At 45.7% G+C, this 17,791-nt stretch overlaps 1 protein-coding gene across 1 annotated transcript in view; it reads right to left on the reverse strand.

Annotated features, from left to right (window-relative positions):
• The window catches only part of LOC115110324 (pleckstrin homology domain-containing family M member 3), a 53,146-nt gene that overhangs the window by 19,118 nt on the left and 16,237 nt on the right, over positions 1 to 17,791 (reverse strand). Inside the window, 4 exon segments of the mRNA XM_029635898.2 lie at positions 3,876 to 3,933; positions 3,936 to 4,068; positions 4,422 to 4,567; positions 16,856 to 17,637. Coding sequence (XP_029491758.2) covers positions 3,876 to 3,933; positions 3,936 to 4,068; positions 4,422 to 4,567; positions 16,856 to 17,637 — 1,119 coding nt within the window.

Here is a 17,791-nt window from a genome sequence, read left to right on the forward strand (position 1 = left end):
GGGAAGATATGGGATCACATGGACAATTTGGGTGCACTCACTCTCTGTACTAGTAACAATGTGAAAAGACACACACACACAACTCTAATGTGACTCATGAGAGTGGAGAGAGGCGCACACATACACAGCTCTATGCCACGCCTTTATCTGAAGAGGGTTGCAATATCTATATAAATGATGTGGAATGTGTATGTACATCAGTGTGAGTGAGTGAGTGAGTGAGTGAGAGAGAGAGAGATAGCCAGGGAGCGATAGCGAGGGAGGTGTGTGTGTGTAGCTTTCCAGTCAGTAAGAGATAGACAGGGAGTTGGGGGGACTGTCAGAGAGACAAGCCCCTACTGAGAGAGTGAAGCCAGCAGTCAAGAGGCTTCGTCCTAAACGTCACCATATTCCCTACATAGTGCATTACTTTTGATCAGAGCCCTATGGACCCTGGACAACAGTAGCGCACTTCATAGAGAATAGGGTACCATATGGAACGCAACCAGAGTCAGAACAACATAGAGCATACATACATACCAGAAACACAGCTAGGGAATGTACAGTCCATGCCATAACTGACTAATCTACCTGCTACAGTACAAGGTTCAGCAGACGGACAACACCAGCTTTAATTGGAGGATATCAGTGTTATGTTCAAGGAAGCAGGAGCATAGGGTGTATGTCTACTGACAGACATATTTAGGGCAGACTACCTGCCTCTCACCCTGATTGCTGCAAAATATGTTTTGGCCATATGACATGACAACCCACTATGGATCTTCATCTTCACTCGCTTTTGTTCTGTTGTAAAGAACATACCCCCGGAGAACTCCTTCCCAAAACAACAAATCACTGAAGACAGAAAAAGTGTTTTAAAAACAGACATCGGCATCATAACTGTGATATGTAACCTGAGTGTTTAAGCCTCCAATAGAGACACCCAGTCTGCCGTGTGAATCCCTGTTAAATCACCTGGTTTGTGTGAATGTCATTTTCTCAGGGGCCTGTCTGCCAGTCCACAAGGGCTGGACATTAACTCTCCTTCCCTCTCGAGTGTGGTCCACCAACACAGACAGTGTGGTAAAGAAGGCCCACCTGCGCCTCTTCAACCTCAGGAGGTTTAAGAAATTTGGCTTATCACCCAAAACACCGACAAACCTTTACAGATGCACAATCCTGTCGGGCTGTATCACAGCCTGGTATGGCAACTGCACCGCCCTCAACTGCAAGGCTCTCCAGAGGGTTGTGCGGTCTGCACCACGCATCACCAGGGGTAAACTACCTGCCCTCCATGACACCTACAGCACCCGATGTCAGGAAGGCCATAAAGATCATCAAGGACAACAACCACCCGAGCCACTGCCTGTTCACACCGCTACCATCCAGAAGGCGAGGTCAGTACAGGTGCATCAAAGCTGGGACCGAGAGACTGAAAAACAGCTTCTATCTCAAGGCCATCAGACTGCTATAGAGCAATCACTAACTCAGAGAGGCTGCTGCCTACATTGAGACCCAATCACTGGCCACTTTAAGAAATGGATCACTAGTCCCTTTAAATAATGCCACTTTAAATAATGCCACTTTAATAATGTTTACACATCTTACATTACTCATATCACATGTATATACTGTATTTCACAGCATCTAGTGCACCTTGCCTATGCCATCGCTCATCCATATACTTATATGTACATATTCTCATTCACCCCTTTAGATTTGTGTGTATTAGGTAGTTGTTGGGGAAACGTTAGATTACTTGTTAGATATTACTGCACTGTCCGAAGTAGAAGCACAAGCATTTCGCATTAACATCTGCTAACCATGTGTATGTAACCAATAACATTTTATTTGAAAACACACACACACACACACACACACACACACACACACACACACACACACAGTGTTGATTCTGCCGTGTTGACTCTTCCTGTGGGTATCGGCGCTGGCTCTGGCAGTAACCGACCAGCACACCCTGCTGGGGTAAGATCACAGCCAGTCAGTCAGTGTGTGGTTTGATAAGACTACAACTATTATATATTGAATACAACAGGTTCACTGTTTAATGGAGGTTATGACTTCGGCTTATGTGAATAGGAGATAAAGTATTGTACACTGTAAACAGTATGGTGCATGCCTGTGTTCATATGTATGTGTGCAGACTATCCACACATGTGCAGCGTTTCTGTGTGTCTGTGTATGTGGGGTACCCGTGGGGTTCAGAGGTGTGCGTTAGATCAGCGCAGACAGTGTGGGCCGTGACAGCTCTCTCCCATCTCCCAGGGGTTGAGTATAAACACAGGGCAGGCTTCCTCCGAGCTCCCTAGCCCTTTAGCCCTGTCCAGGGCCATGGCAGGCCTATGGAGGGCCGATGGATGGCCGGGGGAACGTTTTAGCGCCTCCGGCCTCATTAATCCTGTAGTGTTTTGAAGTGTGGGGCATTAGCCGCTGTGGGCTAATGGTGTAGCGGTAAACATGGGCCCCGGTGAGCGAGCATCGTTCCGGGGTCGCCACCACTGCCGTAAACATCACAGCTAGATGAAGTTACACCCTCTTTCCGACAGCCAGATGGGATGGCTCTGAGGGCCCAGGGTGGGTGTGGAGGAGTAGGAGGGTCTCAGAGCCCCACCCTCTTTCCGACAGCCAGATGGGATGGCTCTGAGGGCCCAGGGTGGGTGTGGAGGAGTAGGAGGGTCTCAGAGCCCCACCCTCTTTCCGACAGCCAGATGGGATGGCTCTGAGGGCCCAGGGTGGGTGTGGAGGAGTAGGAGGGTCTCAGAGCCCCACCCTCTTTCCGACAGCCAGATGGGATGGCTCTGAGGGCCCAGGGTGGGTGTGGAGGAGTAGGAGGGTCTCAGAGCCCCACCCTCTCTGTTGGTTTCTGTCAGTAGGTTACTTCAAACAGACCTCAGCATAGCAGAGACAGACATCAAAAGGACAGGTGAACCTGGGATGTCTGCAGTCTACACCGACCTACACACTCACTGTAGACACGGGACATAAACCTGCCAGTCAGACTCTCAAAAGCACATAAAGAAGGACATGTTTTAGACACAAGTATATGGACCAGGACTGTCTTTAAAAACAATATTACTAACCTGGACAAAATGAGAAGCTTACTAACCAGTTCTTTAGAGATGTGTTGAGTGTACTTCACAAAGTGCGAGTACAAGAGTATAGTGTGGGGAGGGGGTACGAAGAGTGTCTGTAGTCCATGGAAGTGACCCCATCCAGGGCAGTGAGCATCCATCACCCCAGAGACAGGCCTTTTAGTCTGGACCCCCTCACATAAACACAATCCCCTCATTCCCATCATACGGAGAGAGCATGTAGGGGCCTTAAGGCCTACAGACAGTCATACTCAACGTGGGCTAGGAATCAAGTCAACAAAGGGTCTTTCAAAGGACATCAGACATACAATTACCATTCCAAGCTTCTTCACTAATATTCCTGTGTTTTATGAAATCCTACTTTGATGCTTGCAGTCTCATTACACACCATTCTCTCTCTTCCTCCTTCACATCACCCTTCACTGTCGTGGCCCCCCAACATCTTGCCCATTCACAACTCTTTATATCTGTAGTCACTAAAGATGGTCTTGGAGTTTCAGTTCAGTGCCCATACACCTGACTCAACAATCAAGGCCTTGATTAATCATTCTTTAAGTACTCCCCTCTCCCCATGCCCCTCGCCTTGAAAGCCCCCCTCGGCCACAGCAGAGTAGCAGCTGAACAGGTATGCTCTGAGGAGGAACTGGGTCTACTACAGTTTGGAAATTGCCCCCCTCTCACCTTCTACGGAGATCCTCGGCCACGGTAGCGCGACAGCTGAACAAGTATGCTCTGAGGAGGAACTGGGTCTACTACAGTTTGGAAATTGCCCCCCCCTCTCACCTTCTACGGAGGTCCTCGGCCACAGCAGCACGGCAGCTGAACAGGTATGCTCTGAGGACTGGAGCTGTTGTCTCAGGCGCAGTACTGCAGCTAGGCCCTCACAGTGTTCATACAGACACGGGTTCAGCTGCTGCACGTCCAGCAGGGGTTCCTCATACACAAACTCCAGGAACTCCTTGGCCTGCTTGGACACCTGGACAGGACACACAGGGGAGTGATGGGAGGGCTGAGTGGTGGAGAACGCATAGGGATGTGGGGTTGTGACTGTGTATACATACATGTGCGTATGTATGTGCGTGTGTGTGTGTGTGTGTGTGTGTGTGTGTGTATGTGTGTGTGTGTGTGTGTGTATGTGTGTGTGTGTATGAGTTGTGGGACCACATGGGGTAGTTTGGAGGGAAAATGTAACCTGGCAACATTCTCTATACTGTATGGGGGCACCCAACCCACATCCATGTGTCCACCCAATTTAAGATACACACATGTGTATCTCAATAAGCTGGACATACTTCTGAAATGTGTGCATTTATCACCATTGATTCTGACCTTGTGTCTGTTGGTGTCCCAGTTGTGCAGCAGGCGGGCAGGGATGAGGAACAGGTTGTCTTGATGACAGCTCTGGCAGTAGTACCAGCCACTGTAGCAACACACCTTGGCCTTGCCCCGCGACAACCCTACTGGCTTCTGACACCCTGCACAGAGATAGAGAGGAGATACTGGATAAGGGAGTGTGTGTGTGTGTGTGTGTGTGTGTGTGTGTGTGTGTGTGTGTGTGTGTGTGTGCGCGTGTGTGTCGGTGTGCGTGTCTACAGCTGAACTAAAGCACAAAATGCTCTGTGTATCTGGAGCTCCAAGTTGAGCAATAAAGTCCCTCATTTACTAGAAATGACCTGTTGGGTAAGACACTAAAGACAGCTCATATTCAGGTCACAGAGAGAAGCTGTTGTCAGGAGATTGAAAATCCCATTTGCTACAGCTAATGATTAGAGAGGAGAGACCCAGTCAGTCTGGGCTCTTAAGCACAGTGTTAATATGTAGCAGTTTATGGCACCTCTTAATTGCCACACTAACCACGTTCAACCAAGCAAACAAACATCTATAACTACGAGAACCATTCAACTGCAGCCACATCACCTGTTCAGTAAATCCCTCAAACCCAGTTGAGACTGAGGCAGAGATCAATAGGTTTCCCCAGTCCTACTTGCAGTCACAACAAGAAGGGACTTCAATGCTCTGCTGTCTAATGAACACTAAAGAGAGAGATCCTAGGATTCTATTGAGGTTGTTTAGTAGTGCTGCTATCCTCTGAAAACTATCTTTTATTGTTCCTGTCTGCATTCCCCCAAATACTCAGGTCCCACGCCACGGGTGACGATTGGAACCCAAACAGGTGAAAGGGGCAACGGCAGGTATCCCTTATCCCCAGGATGATCTGGTAGGGCCGGGAGCGCCACAGAGGAAGAAAGGAACAAGAGAAGAGTGAGAAGGCAATGGAGGGAGAGGGGGAAGGACCTCAGATGGATAAAGACTTGCACGCTCTTGCTCTTTTTCGATGGAGCGTGGTGCCTTCCTCTTTACTTCACAGAGACAAGAGAGAGGCAAGAGATCAGACGTGGATAGAGAGAAGGAAAGAAAAGAGACAGAGGAGAGGAAAAGACAGAGAGGAAAACATCGTCTCCATAGCCGGACACCAACGCCAGCTATCAGAGCAGCAGATCAGGACCTGAGAGACTTAGAATGAACATAATACAAGTCTCTGATTTCGTCTGCTTTATCTGCGGAGGCTTTCTATGGGATGTTGTTGTTGAAGTACCTGATAGAGCACTAATGACAGTCTATGACTACAGAGAGAAACCAAAGGCTAATGCGTCTCAAATAAAAGCATATCGGGCCGGCGGCTCAAGCCTATTCCTGGACATTAGACCGAGCACTTGTAATGGAGATTCTTCAATGAGCATGCTTTTTAGTCCAGGTGTAAAATTAATTTGGGAGTAATTGGTTTAACATTCACCACTGTGTACATAAGGGACACCAATGTAAAAAACCTTACAGATCGCAAACACTACATTAACCCAATAGCCTCTCCAGCCAACATCTTAATTACCTCAAACTCTGGGGACAAACTTTGAGGCCTATTAGTTTCTACTATGATTCAGTCAGAGGGAAAGCCGGTGGAGAACACAACCCAAAGCAATATAAGAGGCCCCAATGAGTCAGATAAATGACTAAGCAGGGACCGATGTGGTGTGTCCGTTTCTCTTGGAGAGAGAACCCATCTCCTCCTTATGCCTTCCTAAATCCAAGGCAATTGGGCATAAACACAGGGGCTTCACTGCCACTGGCTGAGGTAAGGAGTTAGCCATGCACCAATCAGCCGATCAGGCACACTGGAGCTAATGTCAACTTGAGGTTTTTGTGGCAGGGACCCCAAGCTATAAAAAGAGAGTTGGTGTCTTCCCCCCTCAACTCTAGTTCCCTCTTTTACCATCCATCCTCGACACACACACACACACACACACACACACACACCCACACACACACACCCTGGAGGCTGCAGTGTGGCGTGTACCACAGACCTTGCGGCAGGGTGTCGTGTGTCGAGGCTGCCCTGTAATCAGTGTAGGAGCGCAGCACAAACCCACACTAACCACTCCGCTCCATAAATACACACATCCCATCCACTCCCCCAGAAAACAAACCAGCCTGCTGCTGCTCTGATGCCCATCAACTCAACTCACTAGGGCTGGATTTAGCCATTGGGGTTTTCTGAAAAGGGCTCCTCCAAGTGTTCTCGGAAATTATTGATAGCATTCACTAACATTGTCGTTTCCAGAACTACACCTTGGCTTCTGTATAGGTTCGATTCTCCGAAATAGGATCCAGCATGTTTAAATCTGGACGGTAACTTGTTGTGTTGGATGGTGCCTTGGCAATACAGATCCTATACTAATGATGTGGATGATGTGGCTTATTTTAGTGTGTGATGGATGTTAGGGCCTCCATGGGCAATGTCCAGCAGAGAGGAGAGGATGGTCAGTGCCAGCGGCCAAACGCTGTGTAACTGCTGGGAAGGAGCTGGCCACTAGCAAACCACAGCTGGAACGGCCGCTGGGTCTGCTGTCACTGTCAGTAAAAAAACAACAACAACAAAAACCCTCACACAAAAAAACAAACGCATATTGATCTACATGGTTACAGTTTAGTCATATAGCAGACGCTCTTATCCATAGCAACTTACAGTAATGAGTGCCTACATTAATACTGGTTCCCCATGGGAATCGAACCAACAACCCTGGTGTTGCAAGGGCCATGCCCTACCAACTAAGCCACACGGGAGCTCACTTCATGGTTGTCCTCCCTAAAGCCACAGCTCCCTAACACAGCTAGGTACATTCTAGTAGCCTTCTAGTGTAGAGTGCAGAGGGACAGAGCAGTGGTGCTCATGGGAACAACATGCCCTCTAGGATTGTCTATGCCCACCAGTGTGGGAAAGAAGAGGAATAAAACCATGGACCCACCATCTCAAGCTTCCACTTGAGAGGCCACTGTAGGGATTCCCTAAAACCTCCAGTGTCGCCTCAAAATGGCTGACACTGAGGGGAGGAGAGGTGATGGGAGGAGATGGAACGTGAGAGAAATCCACTGTTGTAATACTGAGGCACCCCAGGTCTACCTGCTGCTATGATGAAACTGTGGCCCCTCAGGTCCCAGTCCCACAGCTAGAGAGGGTCAATTCTGCTCTGTCGTCCCCAGAGAGGGGTTCCTACTCAACCACGCTTTCAACTGTCCGACGTTTTACACCACCGCACTGCTGAGTGGACATTGACCAGTGTGTGTGTGTGTGTGTGTGTGTGTGTGCATGCACAGGGGGCAAAGACAAGAGGACTCTGCTTTGATGTGTCTCATTCAGGCAGAAGAACACTTGTGTGTGAGGGAGAAAATCGTGTGTGAGAGAGAGTGAGAGTGCTTGTGTGTGTGGGGAGGGTGGGGGATGTGTGGGGAGGGTGGGGGATGCGCTGCCCATCTTTTGATGTGAACGTCCACCTCTTCCCCTAACACCCCTTTCCACCTACAGATTCCCACCCAACCCCAAAGCATCTCTCTTTTCTCAACCTTGTCTCCCTGGTTGTCCCTCTGGATACTCCAGTCCTCCTCTCTTCCTCGTCCCTACAAAGCCCTCTCCTCCTGAGGACCCTGTGAATCCACACAGGCTGAAAGACCGGGGTCAAGCAAACTTTGAGAGGAACCTGGGGGTACATTCAGCCCCTTATAGAAGGGTAGAGGAGGTGTTGGGGGGGTAATCAGGCTTCAAATGAACATCGGCAACAGAAAAACAACCATGTGTTTCCCCATGTGCAATTAGCTGAATAAATATTGCTCATTAAATTCTGTTTCAGTATGGGTTTGATGTGAACAATCACTTGTCACATATGCATGTGGCGCAATTCTTATGAAACAAAAGGACAAAGACAACACACAGGTGTCACTGGCCTTTCATGGTAGGGTCCTGAACTGCATGACTGGTTAGCAAAAAGTAACTGCCCAGTGATTCCAGATATCTATGAAATATTACCTATAATTACAAACAATATGAAATAGTAGTTATAGTATTTCTTAAAAAAGTAGTATTTCTAGAAATCGTATTTCTTTTTTTCTTTTTATGATAAATGTAACAGATGACAAAAACACGGTAACTGTAATCCATTACGCTACCAGCAAAAATATTCTAATCAGATTACAGATACTTTTGAAAAACTAGATAATTAAATTCAGAAAGGATGTTAGCGAAAAGAAAAAAAAAAACTTTTCCAAATGACATTCAAATAAGCCCGAAAAAAGTTGAATTTGTTCCACCTGAGCGAATCTAACCACAAGTCAGAGATCACTATGATGACACACCAAATGTGCTTGATCGATTGCGGGGAAAAAAGCAGGAATAGGCTTTTGTAGGCTATTATAGTCCCACCCGTGTCTTCCTATGGTGAATAAACGTTTGAGGTAATCACCACAGCTGCTCTCTCATTTAGCTAATTGTGTCTTGTAGAAGTTTGGACACACCTACTTATTCAAAGGTTTTTCTTTATTTTGACTATTTCCGACATTGTAGAATAATAGTGAAGACATCAAAACTATGAAATAACACATATGGAATCATGTAGTAACCAAAAAAAAGTGTTAAACAAATCAAAATATATTGTATATTTGAGATTCTTCAAAGTAGCCACCCTTTGCCTTGATGACAGCTTTGCACACTCTTGGTATTCTCTCAACCAGCTTCATAAGGAATGCTTTTCCAACAGTCTTGAATGAGTTACCACATATGCTGAGCACTTGTTGGCTGCTTTCCCTTCACTCTGTGGTCTAACTCATCCCAAACCATCTCAATTGGGTCAAGTGATTGTGGTCAGGTTGGGTGATTGTGGTGGCCAGGTCATCTGATGCAGCACTCCATCACTCTCCTTCTTGGTCAAATAGCCCTTACACAGCCTGGAGGTTTGTTGAGTTATTGTCCTGTTGAAAAACAAATGATAGTCCCACTAAGCCCAAACCAGATAATATGGTGTATCACTGCAGAATGCTGTGGTAGCCATGCTGGTTAAGTGTGCCTTGAATTCTAAATAAATCACTGAGTGTCAACAGCAAAGTACCCCTTCACCATCACACCTCCTCCTCCATGCTTTATGGTGGGAACTACACATGCAGAGATCATCTACTCTCTCACAAAGACACGGCGGTTGGAACCAAAAGTCTCAAATTTGGACTCATCAGACCAAAGGACAGATTTCCACTGGTCTAATGTCTCGCTCCTGTTTCTTGGCCCAAGCAAGTCTCTTCTTATTATTGGTGTCCTTTAGTAGTGGTTTCTTTGCAGCAATTCGACCATGAAGGCCTGATTCACTCAGTCTCCTCTGAACAGTTGATGTTGAGATGTTTCTGTTACTTGAACTCTGTGAAGCATTTATTTGGGGTGAAATTTCTGAGGCTGGTAACTCGAATTATCATATCCTCTGCAGCAGAGGTAACTCTGGGTCTTCCATTCCTGTGGCGGTCCTCATGAAAGACAGTTTTATCATAGTGCTTGATGGTTTTAGCGACTGCACTTGAAGAAACATGAAAAGTTCTTGAAATGTTCCGCATTGACTGACCTTTATGTCTTAAAGTAATGATGGACTGTCGTTTCTCTTAGCTTATTACAGCTGTTCTTGGAATAATATGGACTTAGACTTTTACCAAATAGGGCTATCTACTGTATAACACCCCTACCTTGTCACAACACAACTGATTGGCTCAAACACATTAAGAAGGAAAGAAATTCCACAAATTAATAAGGCACCCCTGTTAATTGAAATGCATTCCAGGTGACTACCTCCTGAAGCTGGTTGAGAGAATGCCAAGAGTGTGCAAAGCTGTCATCAAGGCAAAGGGTGGCTACTTTGAAGAATTATAATATAATAATTTAATATAATAATTTCTGTTACTACATGATTCCATATGTGTTATTTCATAGTTTTGATGTCTTCGCTATTATTCTACAATATAGAAAATATTAAAAATAAAGAAAAACTCTGGAATGAGTAGGTGTGTCCAAACTTTTGACTGGTACTGTATATATCCATTGATTCTTGAAGAATATAATTTATAAATGTCTCATGAGCTAAGTTCAACTGTCATACACCATCAGAACCCAAAATATAAACTTGTTTTTCTCCAATGTTTGTAAACATTGTAGATGTAAACAAAAACTGTATAGTCTCTTATCAAAATGATTGTTTTAACCATGTTATCAAGGATGGTCAGTCCTCTGTCTATTAGTCATTACATTTCTCCAATCCCATCCCTCAGTTCTTTACCAAAACAGAGGCGGGTGGACATTTTGTTATTGTTTCGTCTGTGGATTTGCCCTTTAAACAGTTGCATATTATCAAGATATCAAAGTGTCACCAACAAAAAGGTAACCAATAGGCCTATAGCAAATGCAGCATATGGCATTCCTTTTTTACATGTAAATAGCCATTTTCAGTAGTGCTCAAAGCATGCCATTCCATAAGGGCAGCATTTATTTATCAAATGAGCCCAATCAGTCCTCCATGACGACAACAAAATCATAAAAAGAGAAGGGCTGGATAATGAGTATTTAGTTTTTTTTCTTTTTTTCGGGTAGAACAATGTGGCTAATCTATACTTCCATATTTCCAAGTCCTATTCTGGAAGATCAAGGGGTATAACATTTATTGGAATGACTGGAATTCTGATAGACTTTGGTTTTTAATGTATAGATATAATTTATTAGTTGTATTATATGTATTAGAAAGTGATGGGTTAGAAAAAGAGTACATAACCAACCCATAAAGTAAAATTTAACATCCATATATGGCCAGCTAGGTAAACTTTAACATGGATTTATCCTGCAAAAGATGTCGTTCAAATGGTAACATACATTTTTGTATTCTAAAAGTATGTAATCAGATTACGTTACTGAGTTTGGGTCATTTAAAAGTTACCTTACTGATTACAATTTTGGTAATTAACTAGTAACGGATTACATTAAAAAAAAATGTTTTAAACTACCCAACCCTGAATATAGTGCATTCACATATTCATCTGACCAGTGACAATCTTATACAGTGGGGCAAAAATGTATTTAGTCAGCCACCAATTGTGCAAGTTCTCCCACTTAAAAAGATGAGAGAGGCCTGTAATTTTCATCATAGGTACACTTCAACTATGACAGACAAAATATGAAAAGAAACTCCAGAAAATCACATTGTAGGATTTTTAATGAATTTATTTGCAAATAATGGTGGAAAATAAGTATTTGGTCACCTACGAACAAGCAAGATTTCTGGCTCTCATAGACCTGTAACTTCTTCTTTAAGAGGCTCCTCTGTCCTCCACTCGTTGCCTGTATTAATGGCACCTGTTTGAACTTGTTATCAGTATAAAAGACACCTGTCCACAACCTCAAACAGTCACACTCCAAACTCCACTATGGCCAAGACCAAAGAGCTGTCAAAGGACACCAGAAACAAAATTGTAGACCTGCACCAGGCTGGGAAGACTGAATCTGCAATAGGTAAGCAGCTTGGTTTGAAGAAATCAACTGTGGGAGCAATTATTAGGAAATGGAAGACATACAAGACCACTGATAATCTCCCTCGATCTGGGGCTCCACGCAAGATCTCACCCCGTGGGGTTAAAATTATCACAAGAACGGTGAGCAAAAATCCCAGAACCACACGGGGGTACCTAGTGAATGACCTGCAGAGAGCTGGGACCAAAGTAACAAAGTCTACCATCAGTAACACACTACGCCGCCAGGGACTCAAATCCTGCAGTGCCAGACGTGCCCGTCTGAAGTTTGCGAGAGAGAGAGCATTTGGATGATCCAGAAGAAGATTGGGAGAATGTCATATGGTCAGATGAAACCAAAATATAACTTTTTGGTAAAAACTCAACTCGTCGTGTTTGGAGCACAAAGAATGCTGAGTTGCATCCAAAGAACACCATACCTACTGTGAAGTATGGGCTGGAAACATCATGCTTTGGGGCTGTTTTTCTGCAAAGGGACCAGGACGACTGATCCGTGTAAAGGAAAAGAATGAATGGGGGCATGTATCGTGAGATTTTGAGTGAAAACCTCCTTCCATCAGCAAGGGCATTGAAGATGAAACGTGGCTGGGTCTTTCAGCATGACAATGATCCCAAACACACTGCCCGGGCAACGAAGGAGTGGCTTCGTAAGAAGCATTTCAAGGTCCTGGAGTGGCCTAGCCAGTCTCCAGATCTCAACCCCATAGAAAATCTTTGGAGGGAGTTGAAAGTCTGTGTTGCCCAGCAACAGCCCCAAAACATCACTGCTCTAGAGGAGATCTGCATGGCGGAATGGGCCAAAATACCAGCAACAGTGTGTGAAAACCTTGTGAAGACTTACAGAAAACATTTGACCTCTGTCATTGCCAACAAAGGGTATATAACAAATTATTGAGAAACTTTTTATTTCATTTTGTCTGTCATAGTTGAATTGTACCTATGATGAAAATTACAGGCCTCTCTCATCTTTTTAAGTGGGAGAACTTGCACAATTGGTGGCTGACTAAATACTTTTTTGCCCCACTGTAGATGCATTTAGGTCACAGTTCAATATTCATCAAGAACTGAATAAAAAAATGTGTGTTCAGCCAGGCCCAGAATTGTTTTTAATTTCTTTTCTTCTGGATTCATGCGAATACAGATGTAAAATCTTAATTTGACCCTTTCTCACAGCAGGAACATAATGTGAAAATGTAAATTATTGTGTGGATTATAATTCAAAAAAATGTGTAGGGGTTGATATATTTTTAGTTAAGGTAAATCAAGTCTGATATTTTAATGTGGAAATTACAAACTTTAGAAGCATTTTTAAACCTAGAATACACTACAAGTTTTCTGCAATAACAGGGTGATCAAATTAAGACCCTTCATCTGAAGCTTTGAGACGCCATACCAAAACTCCTCATTACAGACCGCTGTTCTAACAAGGATATTTTGACTTCTCTCCAGTCAAAAGAACAGCCGAGAAAGAAATGGTAAAGCACATGAGATTTGAGTCAGATTCTCCTCCCCAATTTGTCCTTAATGACATGTACTCTTATAATCTCCACCCAGCACAGCCAGAAGAGGACTGGCCACCCCTCAGAGCCTGGTTCCTCTCTAGGTTTCTTCCAAGGTTCCTGCCTTTCTAGGGAGTTTTTCCTAGCCACCGTGCTTCTACATCTGCATTACTTGCTGTTTGGGGTTTTAGGCTGGGTTTCTGTGTAGCACTTTGTGACATCTGCTGATGTAAAAAGGACTTTATAAATACATTTGATGATTTGGCTAGCACAGGGAAGAGCAAGGCGAGACAGGGGGAATGAAGGCAAGAAGATTCAACTCAAGGATTGTTTTTGGTTGTATTGTTGCATTTTTCTGGCCTATTGTGCTCTGGCCTCTTTACAAATTCCTAGACCATTAAGTTGCTGAAGTCTGATGGGTAATTAGTAGACACCAGAGCCTAGTTGAAAAGAGGGTGCACATGCTCCCTCAACCTTCCCCCCAGAATCACACACACAGGCACAGGAGGAGGCGGGGCCAATCCACCATCCATCATCTATCCTTTATGGGGGCTAACAAATTGGTGCCAGAGGGTGTCGGCCGGTGGGGAGGTGGGGGACAGAAGAGGCACAGGGTGCTCAATCACAGCCCCCAAATAGACAGAGGGGCGAAAGCTACAGTAATGGGGACCCCTGAACCCCCACGCCCCCCTCCTACACTCCCTGGCCATTGTGCTCTCTGTCAGACCCAACAATGGTAACTTCCCCTCTCCCCCACTCTCCTCTCTTTCTCCCACTCTCTCACTTTCCCTCTATTTGCCTGTTGTCCTCACCCCTCCTCATCGCGCGTCCCCTAATCCCCCTAACAGAGCCGTGGAGGCCAGGGATATTTGTTTAGGGAAAAGCCATTAAACTGTAATACAACAGGCTGGCTCCTGACTCTCCATCCAAAGCTAAGTGACTGACAAGAACAAGCAGTCAAAAGGAAACTGGCACTCTACCAAGGAGCCAGGCAAGGGGATTGGGGAGGGCGGGAAGAGATAGAGAGAGGAAAAAGAGAGCGAGTGAGAGCACGAGAGAGAGAGAGAGAGAGAGAGAGAGAGAGAGAGAGAGAGAGGGGACAGAGGGAGAGAATGAGCCAGAGAGAAAGAGTAGAGTTCAGTGAACACAGTGACAGCATGAGAGACTGTGTGAGTCTGAATGAACGAGAAAGAGAGAAAGGAGAAATAGGGAGAAAAAGAGAGCGCATAATTAAAGGGTTTTGTGAACAGAGCATGGGACAAGCTGTATCCAGCTGTTATTCTCTGCTTGTGTCTCATTCAAAGAGGTCTGCAGCCCGAGCAAAAAGAGCCCCTGTATCAAACAATTAGCTTCCGCATTGACGATAGCATCCCAGCCTCCCGGGCGCCTGTCTTTGATTATAAAAAATGATTTTTTTCCCTCTGCTTTATGCCGGCCAATTATCGTCAGGTGCCCCGTTCCCCTTGTTCAGAGGTCCTTTCAGACGGCATTAATAGAGCTGGTTACAGAAGAGAAGGAGGAAACCACCTCATTCATCCCCTTTTAGGAAGCACAGATTTCACACCCAGAAAGACCAAACACAGAGCCGCCATGGCTCCATTTACTGAGCTGTCAGACAGAAGAAGGGGCTATCTGGTCGTGAGATATCAGTTATGGTCCACTGAGGCTTAGGGAACGAAACAGATGTACTGGTGGAGACATCTCTAAGGGGAACTATGAACTGTAGCTACCTCTCTATAACTCCTACAAACATACAGGTAAGGTCATAAGCCTAGTAAATACAAAAACTGATACAGTCAGCCAGCCAGTGTGTGTGTGTGTGTGTGTGTGTGTGTGTGTGTGTGTGTGTGTGTGTGTGTGTGTGAGAAAGCTGGTTATTTGGGGAGGGGGGTCTGTGACCCCCAGTGGTGTAACAGGTGACTGGTCTAAGCTCAAAGGACTGGTGGCTGTGGGTGAGAGCCCCAGACACCTTGATCCCCAGCCGTCTCCCAGCCGCCCTTTTGAAGCCAACCACAACAAAGCTGCATTGCCAACAAAGGTAACGCCACCGCACAGGACTCTGGGTAATGCCATGTCGTCGTGCAGTGAAAAATAAAGAGAAACAAAATAGGGATGTGTGTTTATTTTGGTTGTGGTGAGGTGAACTCATAAAATTAGAGACCCCAAAAAATCTGTGGGTCTACTAAGTGTTCCATTGGAGGGATGCTGTTTGTCTGTCTGTTTGTGTTTGTTTTGTTGGAGGGAAAGTGGCATTGACTGGGTGTATTGATACATCACCCAAAGTGTAATTAATAACTTCACCATGCTCAAAGGGCTATTCAATGACTGTTTTTATTTTTACTCATCTACCAATAGGTGCCCTTCTTTGCGAGGCATTGGAAAACCTCCCTGGTCTTTGTGGTTGAATCTGTGTTTGAAATTCACTGCTCGACTGAGGGACCTTACAGATAATTGTATGTGTGGGTACAGAGATGAGATAGTCATTCAAAAAAAACGATGTTAAACCCCATTATTGCACACAGAGCGAGTCCATGGAACTTATTAAGCACATTTTTACTCCTGAACTTATTTAGGTTTGCCATAACAAAGGGGTTGAATACTTATTGACTCAAGACATTTCAACTTTTTTATAATAATTTGTAAAACAAATTGGAAAATCATAATTCCACTTGGACATTACGGGGTATTGTGTGTAGGCCAGTGACTAAATAACTCAATGTAATCCATCCATCTAAATTCAGACTATAATATAACACAATTTGGAAAAAGTAAAGGGGTGTGAATACTTTCTGAAGGCACTGTAGATAGGATTGAGAGATACAAGGCCTATATTGCACCCTCTGACAGTCATTAGCTAGCTACCCTCACAGAAGTATGCATCTGAGATTGTGCAATGCATGTGTTTGCAGAGCACTACTGACGTATGCTGTCTCTTTCTGTAGTAATATCAATAGATTTTTGACTAATGACAGGAGTTACTCCTTGAGTCAATATAAAGCCACGGTTTTGATGGATTATGTTATAAAACATCTTTCCATAAAGAGTAGAGATATGTAGATGAACCAGTGATGTAACAGATTATATTTTTGGAACTTTAGTGAAGAATGTGTCACTTTAGTGTCAGTGTAAAAAAAGACTTTTCCGGGGGTTTATATTTTACACGTGTGCAAGTGTGTATTAACATGCATGTGTGAATTTGATTTATTTTTTATTTTTTTGGAAATGTGCTTTTAGCGTTCCCAACTCCCCCTGAGAGACCCTGGGAGAGTGGGGTCACGGCCAGGGTCAGCCATTATCAACGGCGACCCTGGAGCAATTAGGGGTAAGTGCCTTGCACAGACTGACTGTGTGTGTGTGTGTGTCTGTGTGGTAACAGGCGGAGGTCTCTACCTGCACACCTGAAGCTCTGGGTGGTCAGGCCCTTCTCCACAGCCAGGCAGGTGAGGATACTGAGGAAGCTGGTGGTGACTGACTGTCTCTTGGCCCTCTGGGCATCCCTCTGCCTCCTCTCCCTGGAGGGCTTGGTCCTCAGCAGCACCCCCGTCCCCATCGACACTGCACCTTGCTGGGCCTGGCTGGAGCCCTGACCCTCCTCCCCCTGGGGCCTCTGGGCCGCCACGGCCGTCCGCAGGTCCTCCACCCAGTCCTGGGCCTTGAGTTGGCTCTCAGCCCGCAGACGGAGCACCTCTCTGGGGAAGACTGCCTGGAAACGGGCGGCGCTGGCCCCCTCGTCCCTCTGCACGGCCAAGCAGGAGGCCAGCGGGTAGCGGAGGACAGGCTCGGACACGGGCCCCCGGCCCTCGGTTGGGAAGGCCTGCAGCGTGGAACGACTCAGCACAAAGGTGAAAGCCCTCCAGTTGTTGAGGTCAGTCTGCTGGTGGAGCAGACCCACCTTAAGGACATCAGCACAGCGCTTGGTGAACAGGGGCAGGGCCGTGGGCCGGGCTGGGGGGAGATGCGAGGTATGAGGGGTCAGGGCAGCCTCAGCAGGACCAATGGGGTCTGGTCTGGTGTCGAGACCTCCAGAGGAGATGGATGACGACGGGGATAAGACTGGAGGCGGCTCTGCCTGTTTGTGGGCGGGCCGGGCAGCCAATACTCTCTCCCAGATCTGCCTCCTCCAGTCTAGCGCCTCCCACTGGCAGGTGGCACGTAATTGCAGGCGGGTGGAGCTGTTGAAGATGAGGTCAGTGAGTGGTCTATTAAAACATGCTGTTATGAGAGAAATAACTTCAATTGCAACTCATGTTTATGTAATTGACTGTTGACTCCAACAATCTTTGATTTATTTCATTTAACCTTTATTTATCCAGGAAGTTCCGTTCA

The sequence above is a fragment of the Oncorhynchus nerka genome, linkage group LG3, assembly GCF_034236695.1.
Source record: "Oncorhynchus nerka isolate Pitt River linkage group LG3, Oner_Uvic_2.0, whole genome shotgun sequence".
Classification (NCBI taxonomy): Eukaryota; Metazoa; Chordata; class Actinopteri; order Salmoniformes; family Salmonidae; genus Oncorhynchus; species Oncorhynchus nerka.